Here is an 18,738-nt window from a genome sequence, read left to right as displayed (position 1 = left end):
CCAATTCACATATCCATCAGTGGTACATAAGGGATCCTTGTTCTCCACATCCTTGTCAACACTTGTTATTTCTAGAATCAAAAAGATTCTAGCCATTCTGATAGGTTTAAGGTGATATCTCATTGTGGTTTTGATTTGCATTTTCCTAATAATGAGTGATGTTGAGTATCTTTTCATGTGTCTCTTGGCCATCAGAGAGGAAATTCTTATTGGTCAAGCGGGAAGGAACACATATAGATATTAGCTATGCACGCTGGTTCTGAAGTATGACATGGGCATCAGACACAGGTAGAATCAAGGACTCAAGCATCTCAGGACTTTTTGTCTTTTCTGTTAACTTCACTCTCACTGGGGACGTGGTTACTAATAGATTCCAAACTTACATTTCACAAGTTTCAGCAGTGGGGAAGGACCAACTGTTCATCAGTATCTGTTTGAAGGATTCTTAGGGAAAAATATATGTAATTGGTTCACTTCAAGCCTGGGCCAATAAATGGTGGTGGTCCTGTCCTTGGGTGAGGTGGGGAAATTCCTATGCTAAAGGGTGAAGGCACTCTGTGTAGATAGTTGCACAGGTGTTCACTACACAAATATATCAGACAATGGTGAATATAGTTACAGAATCATATTTTAACTTTCAAATTTTTAAATTTTAAAAATCTGACTCTCTGACCACTAGCTCAAATATTCCACCTCTTCCATTTTCTTATTCCCATTACATTTATTTTTCAGTCTTATCAAAGCCTCCAGTGTGGTTCTAGAGAGGACCTTTTCCTTCCTAACATGCAGCCTGAAATAAATAAAAATCATACAGTTGAGTGTTGCCCCATACCATTGTCTACTGTTTATAACTTGCTTCCTTCCTTAATATTTAGGTCTCATCTTCTGGTTGGTCTGGGTCCAGGGGATACAACATGGCTCTGCGGACCTAAACATCCCTATGCACCTCTTTTATGAGGGTTGCATCCTGACCATTGAGGCAGTGGGTGGCTGCCTCCAGACTTCTTTTCACTCCTCAGTCTCATCTGCTCCTGATTTACTTCCTTCTCTACCCTCAGGGAAATCACCTTTTGTTCCAATATCCAAAATTCCCTGGGACTCATTTGCTTCATTCACTTCACTTTTGTGATTTGTCTGAATCTGTTTTCTCTTGTCTGGTTCCCCATTTTGGCATGTTTTCTTGGGGGAAGAAAAGTGGCCCGGTGTATAGAGTTATAAAACTGAGACTGTGGTATCAGATCTCTGTGAGCCTTTCCGTGGCTGCCAATCAGGGTACTTCACACTTGGCTCGATCTCATACTGCCCATGGAAGCTGATTGAAACGTTTACTGTTGGACTGTACATGGGGATGGGTGGGCACCTGTCTTTCTGCATAGTTTTATTCCTTTATAATTAAATTTTAAAATATCCCAGAATATGTCCATGAAGCGTAAATTATGGCATCTCATCCTAACATTTTGGTAAGTAGAGTCTCCACTTCAATATTAAGTTGTTCTTACTGAAGAAGCAAGATTAATCACTGAAGTTACCAATGTCCATTTCACAAAATGGGATTGGGAAAAAATCACAATATAATGATGAAATTGAAGTGAAAATCAGGCTTGGAACATGTTATTCATGCCAGTTAATAAATACATGAGATAGAGGGTATCTAAATATAGTTATCTGCCAGCAATCTTATCAACTGTAATTTATCAAATGGTTCCGCAAGTTTGAAGTACTTGTAATCGCTTAGTTTGGGATGACTATTGAATAAAAAAAATGAACAGTCATATGTTTGATTTGGAGGGAATTCAAATAGGATAAGTTTACACTATAATTTGGGATGAGCTAGAATTTATTTTTTAGAGGTAATACTTTGTGAAAATAGTAACAGAACTGTGGAGAGTTAGCGGCTGGTATTATATTAATGAAATTAAAAACAATGTAAAAGGAAAATAATATGAGACATATGTAACCACATTTATTCTCAAAATAAATTCTCTGTCCTTTGGAATGTGAATGTAATAGGCTGCTTTGTGGAGATTCTGGCCAGCCCACTAAGGGCTCTCTGCATGCCCCCCCTTGCCTGTAGCTTCCATCAACTATTTCATACATCACCCCAGTCTTTTGATCACTGTTCATTGAGTCAGATAATCACATCAGCCTGTTCCAGGTGGACTCTAAAGCCAATGATGCCTCCAGTGAGAAAAAGTAGGCAACTTCCCAAGGGGGGCAGAAATGTTACTGTACTTTTTTAGGGCAGGTGCATCCCTGTTTGTGCGTGTGGAATGTGGATCCTTACAGTAAATTTTACTTTTCTGTTTAAATCTAGTAAATATTTCATGCTGCTGGGACTGTGGTGAGATATGTTCAGACATATAACAATTGTAAATTGTTATAAGGTTTCTGTAAAATATTTGATAAAACGTATTAAGAGTATTAAAAATGTTCATAAAGTTGTACCACATCTAGAACAATATGAGGAATTTATCACGTTCATTACTTGAACATTTACCACAGTGCAATTTATAGTACCAAAAAATCAGAAAAAGCTAAATGTCCCAATTTGAGGACTAGCTAACTGTATCAGAATGTGTCTTTCTCTATTTTGTAATGTTATGCAATTATTAAAATATCTTAGGAAAATATTTAACGGTGTAGGAAGCTACTATGCTATGACATTATGAGAAAAATCTGTATACAAAGTACATATTCTGACTCCAATATCACAATTTATGTATGGATGTGTGTATAATGAATACAAAAATGTAGAAGAAAATGCACCCAAATGTTAAAAATGGTAATTTTTAATAAGGAGAACTAAATATAACTTATTTTTTAATACTTTCCTTATATCTTCTACATTTCCTACAATGATCATTCATGTATGTAATCAGAAAAGTCCTACTATTAAAAATATTATGTGGGGGTGCCTGGGTGGCTCAGTTGGTTAAGCGTCTGCCTTCGGCTCAGATCATGATCTGACAGTTCATGGGTTCGAGCCCTGTGTCAGGCTCTGTGCTGACAGCTTGAAGCCTGGAGCCTGCTTTGGATTGTTTCTCCTCTTCTCTCTGTCCCTCCCCCATTTGTGTTCTGTCTGTCTGTCTGTCTCTCTCAAAAATAAACATTAAAAAATTTAAAAATAATTATGTGTAAAATAATGTTTTATTTTAGTGTTATAAAAATTAATTTTTTCTTTGTTGTATGAAAAGCTTTGAAAAACTCAAAAGGGTGTATTTATTCCATGCTGTGGCTATAAAACCTATAAGCAATAGTAATAAACTATCTGTTGTATTAAAAATTTGAATGGAATTGGGTTCATAATTACACTTGTTTGAAAAATAAATCAGCATATATTTTAAGCATTGAAGATTAAACACATTACAATAACAGTATTTTAATGTAAATATAACTTTGCCAGATTTTAATCAAGTGCAACAGTTTAGAGATATAGAATACATATACAAGTAGAACATACACTTTCTAAAACATAAGGCATACTTTACGGTATACAATCTTTTTTTTACCACAAAATATATATACTTCTCAGATATGAAACAAAACTGATATGACTGGGAAGACACTACTTCCTGGGACCAGAGTAACACTTTTACAAGTAGTTTAACTTTAATATATGACTTTAGTAATATCCGTATACAAATAGGCCAATTAGCTGGCGTGTTTCGGCCGTGTGAATCTATAAGACGCTAGCTGAATTTCGCAAAAGTGTCTGAAAGTTGACAAGTACTGCTTAGCAAGTCTCTGCACAAAAAGTGCAGCGGCAGGTCCAGGTGGGCCACAGCTGCTAGTAACTCCATAGGCACAAAAAAGCTTTACTGCCCCTTGGAAACTGGGCAGAGCAATCTTAAGCTCTGACCTCCTGTCGCTCCTCTCAAGGTTGAACACATTCCAAATACCTTCATGTGGAAGAGTCAAAAATAACAGAACAGGAGCCGGCTGCGGAGACGGCATTTCTGCCAGTAAAATTTTCCCAGTGAACACATTCATCTAGCTTCTGACATCATTCTTGGAGTGGCCGTCGTCTGTCTGATGCAAAATGTGGCTTCACTTTATGTTTTGTTGCACAGGGAAAGAAAAGGTTTTGTTCAGAGCTTTAGAAAGGTTTGTTGAGACCACATAACCTTTTTCTTATTAAATTCTGGAAAGTAGCTAATGTTCCTTTGGTAGTGAGGTGCTGTAGAGGAATGTGTTTCTTGCTTCTCCTTTCACAGGATTACTTCACAGATAGGCTTCAAGTGTGTGACTCAACCTCAATACATGAGGCAGGCTTCTTGGCGGATGTGTTTCCATTATCTGAGGGGCGGTAGGAAAGTGTGCTCATTTTTGTTGATAGGTTTGAGTGGGATTTGGCCTTTGGAGGGATGTATTTCAGAAGCTGGAGAAAATATTTTTTAAATTTTTTCCCCAGAAAGCCATAAAAGAGAGGATTCAGGCAATTGTTAAAATAAGCTATGCAAATAGTGATGGGCATGGCGGTGTCCACAATATCTGCAATTTTACAGTCATGTATGATGCCCAACTGAATCAATACATCCAGAAAAGTGAATATTTGGTGGGGAACCCAGGAAAAGAAAAAGAAAAGCACAATTGCCATAATTATCTTGAAAATATCATCATTTCTTGGCTTGTTCTTTTGAATCTCATAAGCCCTCTTCAGAGTCTTCCAAATAAGAGTGTAACTTGTAAGAATGATCAGAAAAGGAAACAAGAAACCCAGTATATTCTTAGTTAAGCCCAGCCCAATGGGGAGGGTTGAATTTTGGGATTCATAATGGAAAGCACAAACCGTGATATTGGTGTTCTCAATGAAAAACACGTTTCGGTGGATTATAGTTGGCAAACTGGCCAAGCCAGCCAACAGCCAAATAACGATGCAGGTGACTTTGGCCATAAGCATTGTACGCCGAAGGCGGGCTTTCATTGGATGAACAATAGCCAGGTAACGGTCGATGCTTAGACATGTGAGTAGAAACACACTGGCATAGAGGTTGAAACTGACACTGGCTGAAGCGATCTTACACAGGTAATTGCCAAAGGGCCAGCGATATTCCATGGCAGTGTAGACAGCCCACAGTGGTAAGGTCAGTAAAAAGCATAAGTCAGCCAGTGCTAAATTCAAAAGAAAAACACTGGCCACAGTCTTCAGTTTCATGTAAAAGTAAATGACAATCACTACCAAGCTGTTTCCAAATATTCCCACCACAAAAATGATACTGTATAAAGTAGGGATCATGACAAATATGTAATTGTGCCTTCCAGCTTTGGGACAGTCATCTTGGATTCTTTTAATACCATCTTCAGTGGAAGAGTTGAGGATCATTTTGATCTCCTGGGTTAATTAGTCTTAGACACTATGCCAGATGCACCTGGAGAAAATAAAAATGAAAAGGTAAAAAAAAAAAAAAAAGAACTTTCAGTTATAAACAAATAGTTTTATTTTTCAGTCTTAAATACAGTAACTCCACTTTAGTCTTAGGAAAAAAAAATAGATCATATTTTCTGGAGAAAAACTGAACCGAGAAAGGGTAGGATTACACATTTAAATTAATTTTTAGAACATATTGCTTTTCTAGAAAGTAATAAATATCCTCCAGGTAAACAGAAATGGGGGTGCTATGTGAATAAACTTATCTAGGTTCTTTGCATTTTTTCTAGAAGTAAATCCTAGCTTCCACATTGATTAAAAAAGCATAGTCTAAATCTCAGAAAATGCTACTGAATTAAATTAGTTATTCAGGAAGACTTGAGTTTTTCCAGAAGCTTCTGCAAATATTTGCTTCAATATTTTACATAGTCAGTGAACAAGCTATTCACTTACATGATTTAGAAAATCAACATACTCTTCCCTAGCAGAGTCTATCAGAAAACCCTTGGGAGGGAGGCTGAGGATGCTGTGGGGGTAACATCACAGGATGAGGTACAGGCATACTCTGAGGTAAAAAAGCTCAGCGTATGGCATAGGCAAGTCTGTCTGGGCAGGGCACGGGTGCTGGGTAAAGATCCTCTTGCTACCCCAGGAGCAGGTCCCTAGATGAGCATGGCTGTGCGTTCTTTTTGTAGCAAAGTGTCCTGGGCAAGATGAGGAACAGGAATAAGACTTCCCAGGATAGCTATGCTTGGCATCCAGGAGAGCCGTATGAACACACACACCTAAGGTAGTGTCCATCTTGGTGTAAAGTGGTGCCGTGAGAGGGATGAGACTCAGGTAGCCAGGTTTTAAGAGAGAACACTAGAAAGAAAAAGTTTCTTAAGTGGCCTCTTTGCCTTCCCCAAGGAGGTAGTTATTCTCCTCATCCAAGATTTTTTTTAATATAATTTATTGTCAAATTGGCTTCCATACAACACCCAGTGCTCCTCCCAACAAGTGCCCTCCTCCGTGCCCATCACCCACTTCCCCCTCTCCCCCACCCCTCATAAACCCTCGGTTTGTTCTCTGTATTTAAGAGTCTTATGGTTTGCCTCCCTCTGTCTCTGTTTGTAACTTTCCACCCCCCCCCCATGTTCTTCTGTTAAGTTTCTCAAGATCCACATATGAGTGAAAACATATGGTATCTGTCTTTCTCTGACTGACTTATTTCAAGGTTCTGGCTTCAAGTCCCCATTATCTTCTCCTTTTGTACTCAGCCTTATATAATTTAATTTCTTCCCTCTCTTTTTGTTCATGGGGACATTAGCATCCACAAACAAGCAAATGTCACATCCTCTGTGGAGCCTTCCTGACTTATCTGGGCCATTGACTGTTCCATTTGCTAAGCCACTTCAGCACTTTGGATGTAGCTTTTGACACTATATCATAATGGTGTTGACCTGTCTTCTCTATTGGTATGTCAGCTGCTTGAAGGTAGGGCTTGTTTCGAATAATCTCGTTTACTAATGTAGGCCCCAGCCAATTCCAGGGGACAGATGATACATGTCTGATGAATAAGACAGCCAATGGATGAATGAATGAGTAAATAGCATATAACTTAAAAGCTAGGAGTATAGCATAATGAGACTAGTTTCTGTGGGGCTAATAACACAATTTACATTTTGCTCCTTAGAGGATCAAGATAGAAAATAGTCATTGTTAACCTAGGCTTCACCTTGGATTAAAAAATCGAAACCAAAACTAAACAAAACAGACAAAAAAATCCTTGGTACTTTTAGAAATATGTGGTTTCTAAAACAGAAGATGAAAAGAGGGAATAATATAATGGAAACTAGGGCTAGGCTCTCAGGGAGATATGACCTATTTCTTTCTCACCCAGAAGGATTTCCCTACATTTTGCTGATTTTTCAGTTTATTTTATTATAGTTATTGAAATTATGCCAGTTTAGAAGTATAAATTCCTTTAGGTAAACAAATATTCTCTATTAAAAATTAAATACTACATGAAAGGTTTATGTACTAGCAGTCATTTACACCTTAATGTGTATTAATTTACTTATTCTTCTTCTAACATCTGGTTGATTTCAGTTGGATTTTGCCTAGGAAAAAAGTGGAAATGTCAAGGTTAAAGAATCTCAAAGATTAAAAAGCAGCCTGGGTGAACTCCATAACTGAAAACCATGGCAGAGGTAAATATTTGTTTCAGCTTGGGCACAAGGACACTACTAACAGATAGGAAGGGATAAACTTAATGCATTGGAATCCCTTTAGTGCCCTGAGCTTGAGTGCTTGAAAGCAGGGAGGAAATTCTCCTCTTTTTCTTCTTTTCTCTCTTGAGCCTAACTCTAAGACTATATATCTCAGGCTGGTTCCACTAATACTGTATCTGGAATGAGTAGAATTTTATTGACAAGGTGAGAATTGTAACCATCATTTATTAAAAAAAAAATCTATGGGAAAAAGTTTGCATTTGAAAGGACCAAGTTTTAAACATAGTTTTGGACTCCAATTCCATCACAATCTGAGGTCAGTTTCTTATTCAGTTCCCATTGATCCATATCGACTAATATGTAATACATAAAAGGTTGCTCTGAACATCTAGGGGAGCATCCCTGGAAATTTTAGTAAGGAATTTATTATTTAAATGAGAATATCACTGGAGAAACTCTGGACATCACATTAAATATACTAATAATACTTTACATAAATGTTTATAGAAGTAATGACTAAGACTTCCTGCCAGGAAAGGAAACAAATTCTCACATACTGGAGGGTAGAAGAAAGGGGAGAGGAATTTTAGGTTATAGGACCAGTGGGAACAAGCACAGGGAAGCATATAAATGAAAATAGTCCATCCAGTGGGCTGTCATCCATTTATCCCATATTCATTGAACATCTACTAGGTGCTGGAGTTAGGGATGCAAAGTGAAAAAGTTCACAGTCCTTCTCCTCTTTTGAGGCATTTGAGTCTAGTTGTGGGGGGACAAGAGCTTTAAAGACAGAATTACCTCCAGTGTTGAATACTATACCATAACAGGGTCATGTGGAATGTTCTGTATTTATCATTGACCCAGTTTGTTGGTGGGGGACTTGGGTAGTGATCAGGGGCACTTCCCAAAGAAGATGGCATTTGGACTTTGGAGGATACATGGAAAACAAAGTGGTTAGAACTTAAAGGCAACAGCTGGCCAGCCGAGGTAGAGTAGAAATTGTCATCACTTGAACTTCTCTCTCCTTATAGATGTCTGCAGCATCAGCTATGGGAGGCTGCTCTTGTAAATTTACAGATATCGCACAACCCTCTTGGCAGTGGTGTGGGGAAAATGGAACCTTTGTGACTGGTAGGCACCTATGATTGATGCTAAGTGAGTGGGAAAGAGTAGGGTTCTTTTCCCTTTGAAGCTGAAAGGATGCTGTTTTGATGAGGAGCTGAAGGAAAGAGATGTGATCTATTAGGAACAGCAAACTTATGAGTCCCAGAAAGCAGCTACATTTCACTCTTCTCCCAGTTGAGTTTTAGGCAGGGAGGATATACCTCTCCCTATTTTTGGGTCTCACCATAGCTTTTACATAAACTCTGTGGCTTATATGAATTCCATAGCACCATTTCTTCTTGGGGGAAAGAAGATGGGATTTGGACTCAAAATACTTATAATAGACTTTCTTTGCCAATTATAAATATGTACGGCTCTGGGTAAATCACCCCATTTCTCTGAACATGAGCCTCAGTTTCCTTATCTGTAAGAAATGGGAACAGTGATTTTTATTGCACATATTGTTGTGGGAATTAAATGAGATAGTATGAAAGTATTGGGCATATCTTTCAAAAAGTAAGTGTTTAATTAGATGTGTTTTTTAAAAATCTCTACTATTATTTTTTGAATGCAAGTTAAACATTGACTTAGCCATGGCTTAAAAAAACATGAAAGATTTTTTTTTTAAGGTTTATCATTGGTAAGATCCTTCTTGTGCCATTAAAAGGCTAAAAATACCAGGATGTTGTTCTTTCAAACTGTGAGTAAAAAAATCATCTTAAGCAGCTGAATACATTGGCCATGAGTCAGGTGGGAACTTTCAGTCTGCTGTAAACACAAGGTTGGCTCCTGGTGGCTGCACTATTTATCCACAGATTGCTTTCATACCAGATACATTGTATTTCTTGACAGCTTCCCTCATTCTTAAACACAAGCCTAAGAAAGAAGATTCCTCCCTCCCTCCCTCCCTCCCTCCCTCCCTCCCTTCCTTCCTTCCTTCCTTCCTTCCAAGAATATTTCGCCAAGACTTTTGATTAGAATATTAATACCTTCTTAAGCTTTTAGGCAAGCCAAAACCAATCTAATTAAATTGTTCATTACATGCTCCTTTTTTAATGAGTTTGCAATCTAAGGAAAAAAATACCACATAGTTTCCTATGATAATAAAGAGAGAACTAAAAGACAAAGTAATTATATTTTAGAATAATCTTCTATCAAAGTATCTTTCTCAAATATCTAAAAGAGTAGACTAGTGTTTGTAGGTCATTTGCTTGTAGTGCTGGGCAGCGCAATAAACCATCCTGTTCAAAAGTCATTGTCTTTATTGCTTTTATTTTATAATTCAGACTTTAGAAGGCAAGTGTTTCTGTTCCTGTGTGTTTTTCCCCCTCAGTAATGAATGAGGCATTCTACAGGGAGCAACTGTTAGTATCCATTTGTGAATTCATTGAATCATAGAAGTTGGCAGTAAAATTTTTATGGTTTCTACTTGTTTCTTTTTCAGATTCACTTGTTCTTATTTCTTAACCTTCTGTTCTTATTTTATGGGGCCTATTTGTACCCTTTTCTCTTTAAACATGTTGAACATCTGTATGTTAAGAGCCCCTATCAATTGCTTTACTATTTGTAGGTTGTAGTTCTTGTATGAATTCTATTTGTTTCATCCATGGACACTCCTTCTTGGCATTTGCTTTCATCTTGGGTTTTATAATCTTTGACTACGAGTTAATCTGTAGTGGGAATTAACTTCTTTAGGAGGCCTGGCATCTGGATGGTGGTGGCCTGTGCAATTTCTGCTTGGGCATACAACACTCACTTGATCTGGAAAAGTCTTTAATGCTAGTTCTCAGCCTAGTTTCCAATGCTGTATTTTTTCTTCAGATACTGCAAATGAGGCCCCCACCCATTCTCAAATTTTTGTTGGTCTGCAGAAATTATCTAGTCTTTGGTCACAATAGGCAGTGATTTTCCAGTTTCTGGCTTTAACCAAGAAAGCCAGTTTTATTTGTCTTCAGTATGCGTGTCTAATGATCTTGACTTCCATCCTGGTAGACTTGTTGAAACTTTATCTTGGCTGTGTAACTGGTATTCGTTCTTTTCTGGCCCATGTGGTCTCAATTCTTATTCAGAGCTGTGATTTTCTATTTTATGTGTTTCGAGAAAGAAGGGTAGTGTTCATTATGCTTACGTTCATTGTCTTCATCTTGACTGGAATTTGTCCTACACATTATTTGGAGATAATGGTTAAATTGCTTGGACCCCCAAATCTTTAGATTATAGTCTTTCCCCTATTCATGCCCACCCCAACCCCCATCATGCCTTTCAATGAATAATCCAAGCCCTTCTGGTGGTACTCTCCTCCATGGTGGTAATCCTGGCAGCCATGAAGAAGAGAGCATGGCAGAGAGCTTGGCACCATGGGGTAAATGACCAGAACTGCTTTTAAATCAGATGCATGAGAAAATGGCTGGCAATCCCAACCTAACTTCTCTATGTTGTTTTATTTTTAATTATTTTTCATGTTTACTTATTTTGAGAGAGACAGGCAGAGAGTCAGAGAGAGGGAGAGGGAGAGGGAGGGAGGGAGGGAGGGAGGGAGGAAGGGGCAGAATGAGAGGGAGAGAGAGAATCCCAAGCAAGCTCCACACTGTCAGCACAGAGCCCAATGAGGGGCTGGATCCCATGAACCTGAGCCGAAATCAAGAGTTGGACGCTTAACCAATTGAGCCACCCAGGCGCCCCTAATCTCTCTATGTTAAATACTTTCCTTGGAGCTGATTTTGCTCACCTGTGCAATTCCTAGGTGAATGTTTCTCTTAGCACACACAATATATTGATTACAATTACTAATGCCATACTAAATAAGTACTCAAGATTCAGTGTCCTTAATGAATGGCTACATGATATGTGTAAGTGGTAAACGGTGGTTTCTGGCCCTCTTCCCAAGTCGACAGCATCCACTATGGCCTGCCCTCACAGGAAATGAAAACAGCACAAGCTGCCATCTTATTTCTACACACACCAGTTGTAACCACCTGTGGTGATGGTGGTTAAATGTCCTGTCATCCTCAACTAGCCCTCCCCTTTGCTTTCCAAAATATCCCCCAAGAATAGGAAGAACTTAGCTTTATGAAAGGAAATTCAGTAGTTCCTTCCAAGTTAGGGTATACATTTCAAGGAAAGTAAATTGTGATCCTAAATTTTTGCTTGTTAGAAATTATTCAATACTTTAATATCTAGTAATGTAACACTAAATTACAATTAAATTTCTCTCTGCTTCAGAAGCTTCTACTCATCATAAGTTATAGTTTAAGCAACCTACTTGTCATGAATATCCCAAGCCCCCAAAGAGCTCCTTTCATTCCTATGATATTTCTTCCCATTCTTTTCTATTCTAAACTCTTGGCTGTTTTTGTTGTATGCTTTTTTTTTTTTTTTTCCAAAAAGAAAAGAGAAGCAGGCAGGGATGAGATATATGTCATTAACTCTAATCATATGCTAGAAATCTTCCTCTGACATATTGGTGTTAGTAGAAAATATTGTTATGTTCAATATAGAGGCCCATTGAAGGCTTTAGTGAGCCTCAAAAGAGCTGTGCTCTGCAGACTAGGAGAAAAATAAAATAAATATAACTTGGAAAAAAGCTTGTACATAAATAAACTCTTGTCCTCTTATACTCCCAAATTCCTCAAACTTAGGGACTTGGAGAATTTCCTCAAGGGAATTATAACCACATTTTAAAGAATCAGCATCTCGGCCATTCATCAAAGGGGAGGAAACATAATTTTTAATAATATGGCTCTTGGAGACTGTTCACAAGCTTTTCTTTTTCAACAGATGAAAAAGGCAGCTCCTATGTGGGCATCTCAGTCAACAGCTGTTTTATCTGACTTGTGAGCAAAACCCACAATTTCATATGTTAAGCCACTGCATATTTGCTTCTCTGAGACTCTAGATCAGCAGCATAAACTGCTTATCTCATTTCAGATTCCACTTTAAGGGGTATGAGGGAAGTTACTGGGAAGGAGAGGAAGCACCACTTAATTTATATTTTTAAGAAATTATGAAATTTTTATAGAATTTCTATGTGTTATCAGCTTTATGTTAGAAATTACTGGCCACATGACAATTCATTTCAGATTAAAATTTTTAACATTTTGGAGCCCCTGGGTGGCTCAGTCAGATACGTGTCCGACTGTAGCTCAGGTCATGATCTTGTGGTTCATGAGTTCGAGCCTTGCGTCAGGCTCTGCTGACAGCTCAGAGCCTGGAGCCTGCTTCAGATTCTGTGTGTCTCTCTCTCTGCCCCTCCCCTGCTCATGCTCGCTCTCTCTCTCTCTCTCTCTCTCTTTCTCTCTCTCTCTCTCTCTCTGTCTCTCTCTCAAAAATAAACATTGAAAGAGTTTTAAAAAATAAAGTTTTTAACATTATAGAAATCACATAATCATAAATTTTAAGTGAAGCTAGAAGGATCAAATATTCCCTGTATTATACATGTTTCCCCCAATTGCCCAACGTTCATATTGGTCCTACACAATGTATAAGGAGACTAGGGTTCTAATTTTGGTTTTCTTATTCACTAGCAAGGTGACCTTGAACCAGTCACTTAGCTTTTCTACACCTCTGCATTCTCAGGGAGCTGACACATGGCTAAAGAAATCTCCTGAAACACTGAAATTTTATAATCTTTTTTTTTGGAATAGGTATTTATCTTTTGAAGATAAAGGCAATGATGGCTTGACAAGTAGAAATGACCTGATAAATCATTAAATCAGCCAAAATCTATCGATTGATATAGATATTATTAATGCCACAATGATTTAATAAGATTCTCTAGTTAGATACAAGAAGTCTTTTTCTTAAAAACGAAATGAATTTTACCTTTTACTGGGGATAAATAAACTCCACATAAGAGTTTTATATTACAGTGATATTCCCCCCCCCCCATTTTTTAGATTATCTACTCAAAGAAATGTTTTCCCAGCACAGCATTTGGATAGCTGGTTGTGACCCTAGGTTATCGAGGTCAAGGTTATAGAGGTCAACTATCTAGACTAGCTAGATTAGTTTCTAGACTGTGAGTCTCTCAGGCATCCCCTGTGTTATTCATTGGCAATTCCACATGAAAAGGTAGAGACAGATTGTTTCATGGCTGCAAATCAAAATTAGAAGCAGGCCCTGCAGTTAGGGAGTCAGGATTATGTTATTTTATGAAGAAGGTGGCAGAATGTGTTATTGTTAAAATAACTCCTACAAAACAAACCTACTTTCAGGTAATTTTTTTTTTTTTTTTTTTTTTTGGTGGGGAAAATACAACTTTCTAAAGTCTAGTAAATAGTTAATGTGATTCATTTGCCCAAATAAAAACACACAGATGAGGACAGAGAATTATAAAAGAACCCACGGTAATATATTATTTAGAATAACATTTTCAAGTATTTTATTAGTCAATATTTTGAAGTGCTAAGTGGACTTTTGTCCTAAGAAAATGAATTCTGTAAGGTAATGTTTGATTTTATCATAGAATTACTTTTTGTTTTTTGAAACACAGTTTCATATGCTTCATTTTTTTTTAAACATTAAAATGCTATAAAAACTGAGAGCAGAATAGTCTGGCAGAGAAAGCACTGCACTAGAGTCCGGTCAAAGAGCCTGCTCTGTCACTAACCAGTGACACAATCAGACACAGGTAATTTAATCTCTTACTTTGTTATCTCTTAAATATTACAAAATACTTAGAATGGAAATACTAACACTTGTTCTCACCTCTATTTCATAGGTTGTTAAAGGTAAACAGTGAGGTCTTAGGAAAAGATAAAAGCACTTTGAAAATATAAATTTTATAATATCATTTATGTAATGCAAGGGTAAGTAAAATTTAATGAAAGAGAGCTCAGAACTTCAAAAATAAATAGAATTATTTTCATTCAAAAATTCAGCAGAAGTATTTTTCATTATTTTCATCTAATGCATTTATTTCAAGCATTATAATGAGGCACTTGATGAATGTGGAAAGAAAGGTAAAATGGTAGATCTTGCATGGCTTCCACAGTTAATACTTGTGGCAACAAATGTTTAGGTACAAAGTGGAGCCCTAAGGTTAAATCTGACCAACACATATATTTTCCTTGGCCCCCCAAAACTCTATAATATATCTTCTGGAATTTGAATTTTCTGTAGTTTACTAACCGCTGCCACTCTCTATTTTCTGATTCTGTTGGTCAGTGCTGTCTAAAAGAAACTTAATGTGAACCACATACATAATTAAAAATTTCCTAGTAGCCACACTAAAAAAGTCAAATTAAACTCCTAAATAGTAGACTCCTGAAATACAGCTTGGGAATTATTCATTAGACTGTGTATTTCTTTCAAACATTTAGGACTGGTATAGTTAAAGGGTGCCCAACAGGATGTTATCTAGTAAAATACTCCTTGCGCTCATTCATAAATGTCTAGAATTTCTTTAACTGGGATTGGGTTGGCAATACCCACTTCCATGCCTCCAAGATCTACCTGAGGAAGGAGATACACTGACTCAGATGAAAGCCAGACTAGCAGTAGAAGGGCATGGTGATGGTAACCAAAAAATCTGAGGCAGTATGTGATTTACCTCTTCTGACCTATGGGGTCTTTTGCTTTTCTCTTAACCTGTGACTCATTTTCTTCATCTGGAAAATTATAATAATAATAATGAAGTTAATGATAATGATGAAGTAAAAAAATATCTGTCTTGTCAGGCTCACAACGTTGTTGGGAACATCATGAGGTGATACATGTGGCGATATCATAAGATCCTGTAGATTTGAGACTTTTATTAGTGTTCTTAACTTCATACTATGGTGTAAATGACTAACTTCCCCTGTACCAGCAAATCTGGATAAGGAGAATTGGGAAATTGCACTCAGTGCTGGAAGTGGAAGAAGAGGCTAATGGACCAGAAAGAGGTAGAGAGGCTCAGAGAGGGAGGCTGATGCACTGACAAGCTACTTGGATTGGACACCTCTGCTAGCTCTAATCGTTCTTTTCAATACCTATATGATTTTTAAGTATAAATTACAATGATACTACACCACTGATTATAATGAAAAGTTTAGACCATTCTGTCTGCTGTTATATTACCACTCCATTCATTTCTATGTGGGACTACTTGTGTTTTCTAACGAAACAGCCTGTGATGAGCAGCACAAATGCTGGGCCAAAAAAAGGTAACGACGCTTTGCCGATTGAAAACTACGATGAGATACTGGTGACTGCTGCTTCCTGTGAAAACTTCATTAGCAATAAATGGGTTACCAGATGTCACATGTCAGATTTGAAATTAAAATATATTCCCAGTATTTGTGTGCAGTCTGAGCGGCGGGAAAAAAACGAACTCTTTCCAAGAGAGCTGCATAAGATACTGTACCACTTTTGCCTTTGATTGTTTGTTTCTCCTCTAAATGTAAAACGAAAGCATCCCTTGGTTTGTAAAGTGGAAAGATAGCATTTCTGCATAGAGGGGCTATGTACTGAAGTGGCACATTACCCGTGCAGCAACAACTCTTTAAGGACAAGGAGAGTATTTTTGAATATTCTCTGCCACACCAAGACCACCATCTCCTATTGTTTTGCCATAGCAATTTCTCCTTTTCTTGGCTTCCCTTTCATCAAGCCGTTTCTGCTTTTATTACTGACAACAAAACTGTTTAAGTCAGCAGCTGTCAACGTTGACTCCACGTTTCCTGAACCTGCTGTAACAACAATGCTTCCCCGCTTCATGATAGTAAAACTCTCTTCTTGTTCTTCGAGCTAGCTAAGTCACTCTGTTCTGGTCCTCAAAGTTGCAAGCCTCCAATCCGAAATCAACTGTGGTTAGGGAGGGAACCCCACAATTGGAAATAGGACAGCACAATTGCGCTTGAACCAGCAGAAATTTCAAATGCTAAGCCAGTGTGACAGAAGTATCTAACACCCTCTAGTTTTTATAAACAAGTATTTTTGGCTAAAGAGGGTCCATGTTCCTTTGCAATTTCAAAATCTCCAGTTATTCAGTTCCAGCTGAAGACCATGGATGTTTGAAACTATTTATTGTTTTTTTCCCCAATTTATTTTTGTTCTGTCTTCTGTAAGATAGATGAAGCTTATAAATCAAATTAAGAGGGTAAAAGTGAATTATCACTCTTAAGCATCTTCTTGGAGAAATATTTACAGTACTCCTCCCTTATTTGTTGGGATACATTCCAAGACCCCCAGTAGATTCCTGAAACCACAGATAGTATCAAACCCTACATATAGTGTGTTTTTTCCTCTACAAAATTACTTATGTTTCCTCTACAAAATTACCAATGACCTATGATAAAGTTTATAAATTAGGCATAGTGAGAGATTTACAACAATAACTAAAAATAAAATAGAACAATGATAACAATATACTGTAATAAAAGTTATGTGAATGTGGTCTCTCTCTAAAATATCTTGTACTCTATTGAGTTTTCTTCTAATGATGGGAGATGATCAAGTACCCATGTGGTAAGATGAAATTACGTGAATGACATAGGCATTGTGACCTAGCATCAGGCCACTCTTGACCTTCTGATGGTATGTCAGGAGGAAGATCACTTGCTTCTGAACCTCGGCTGACTGCAGGTAACTGAACTGCAGAAAGCGAATCCACATGTAAAGGGGGAACTACTGTACCTAGAATTTCTTTACACACAGAAATTCCCCAAAGTACTTACAAGTTTGTTTCTGGAACATTAATTACTCGTCAGATGCTGGGGATGCAAGAGCTACTGCCCTTTGACCTTCGCATAAAGGAAGACAGAGCACCCATTAAGTGATTAGCTATGTCAGTGGGGGAAAATGTCAGTTTCAACTTTTCAGTTACATAACTTCAGCACAAAGTGACACACAAGAGTTCAAATAAGCTTATTTAATGTACAGTTGTTTTATGCTCCTCTAGGATTTTACTGGTATCTGTTTCACAAAGAGGACTTATAAAAGTGGCTTAGTATTAACATTAGTAATATTTATGAGTTGTGATTAACTGAATGTTTATTATGTGCCAAGCATTGTGATAATTGCTTTCATATCTGCAAGAACCCTGTTATGGACTGGATTGTGTCCTTTCAAAAGCCATAGTACCCAATGCGACTGTAATAGATATAGATGTAATAATGGGTAAATGAGGTCATGAGGTTGGGGCCCTAATCCAATGTGACAGGTGTCTTCATAAGAGGAAGAACACATCAGGAATGTGCTTGCACAGAGCAGAAGCTATGTGAGGTTAATGAGAAGGTGGCTATCTGCAAGGGAGGGAGAGAGGTCTCACCAGAAACCAACCCTGCCAGCACCTTGATCTTGAACTTTTAGCTTCCAGAACCATGAGAAAGTAAATTTCTGTAGTTGAAGCCACCCAATCTGTGGTATTTTATTAAGGTAAACATAACAAACTACCACAAGGCCTATGAGGATAAGCACGATTATTCCCATTCTTCAGATGAGGAAACTGAGGCTTAGAGAACAGGTCCTTTTTTATCAAAAATAGAATCTGTATTTTTGAGATTTTAAAGTTTCAAGGTTCAGTTATTTTTTTGAGGGGTAAGGTCATCATTTCATATTCTAGTTCAATGCTTCTCAATGGGGGATAATTTTTCCCTCCAGGGACATTTGGCAATGTCTGGAGACACTTTTGGTTCTTACAACAGGGGGGAGTTGGGAGGGGACAACGTTACTTGCATTTAGTAACTGCTTAGATGAGATACTGCTACTCATCTTACAAGGCACAACGCATGACCCCACAACAAAAAATTATCTGGTCTAAGATGTTAATTGTGCTGCTTGAGAAACCTTATTCTAGTCCCTACTTTTTTTTTTTTTTTAATTCTTGATAATCTGTAGTTCTTGTCTTTTATGGCATAAGTTAACTGTATACTATATTGGTAGTGCTTTTTTCGTGTATTATATTCATATCATCCCAGGGAAACTACAGATCAAAAGATAAAATCCTGTTGAGTAACCTTCAGATATCCAAGACCATGTTGAGTACTTAGTAGGAGCTCTGAAACTGCGAGTTGACTAAATATTTGTTGTGTCAGATCATTCTAGAAATTACCCTCTCTAAGCATTTTCCAG

The 18,738-nt window shown here is 37.6% G+C and overlaps 1 protein-coding gene across 2 annotated transcripts in view; it reads right to left on the bottom strand.

Moving 5' to 3' along the window:
• Positions 1 to 3,177: 3,177 nt before the first annotated feature.
• Positions 3,178 to 18,738, bottom strand: part of AGTR1 (angiotensin II receptor type 1) — a 45,724-nt gene continuing 30,163 nt past the window's right edge. For both annotated transcript variants that reach the window (XM_030330202.2, XM_030330205.1), the window contains one exon: positions 3,178 to 5,369. In XM_030330202.2, coding sequence (XP_030186062.1) covers positions 4,235 to 5,323 — 1,089 coding nt within the window. In that variant the 5' untranslated portion in view covers positions 5,324 to 5,369 and the 3' untranslated portion in view covers positions 3,178 to 4,234. The remainder of the gene's footprint in view (positions 5,370 to 18,738) is intronic.

This window comes from Lynx canadensis, chromosome C2, assembly GCF_007474595.2.
Source record: "Lynx canadensis isolate LIC74 chromosome C2, mLynCan4.pri.v2, whole genome shotgun sequence".
NCBI lineage: Eukaryota > Metazoa > Chordata > Mammalia > Carnivora > Felidae > Lynx > Lynx canadensis.
The sequence above is the reverse complement of the archived record's forward strand: the minus strand, read 5'-3'. Positions and strand labels throughout refer to the sequence as shown.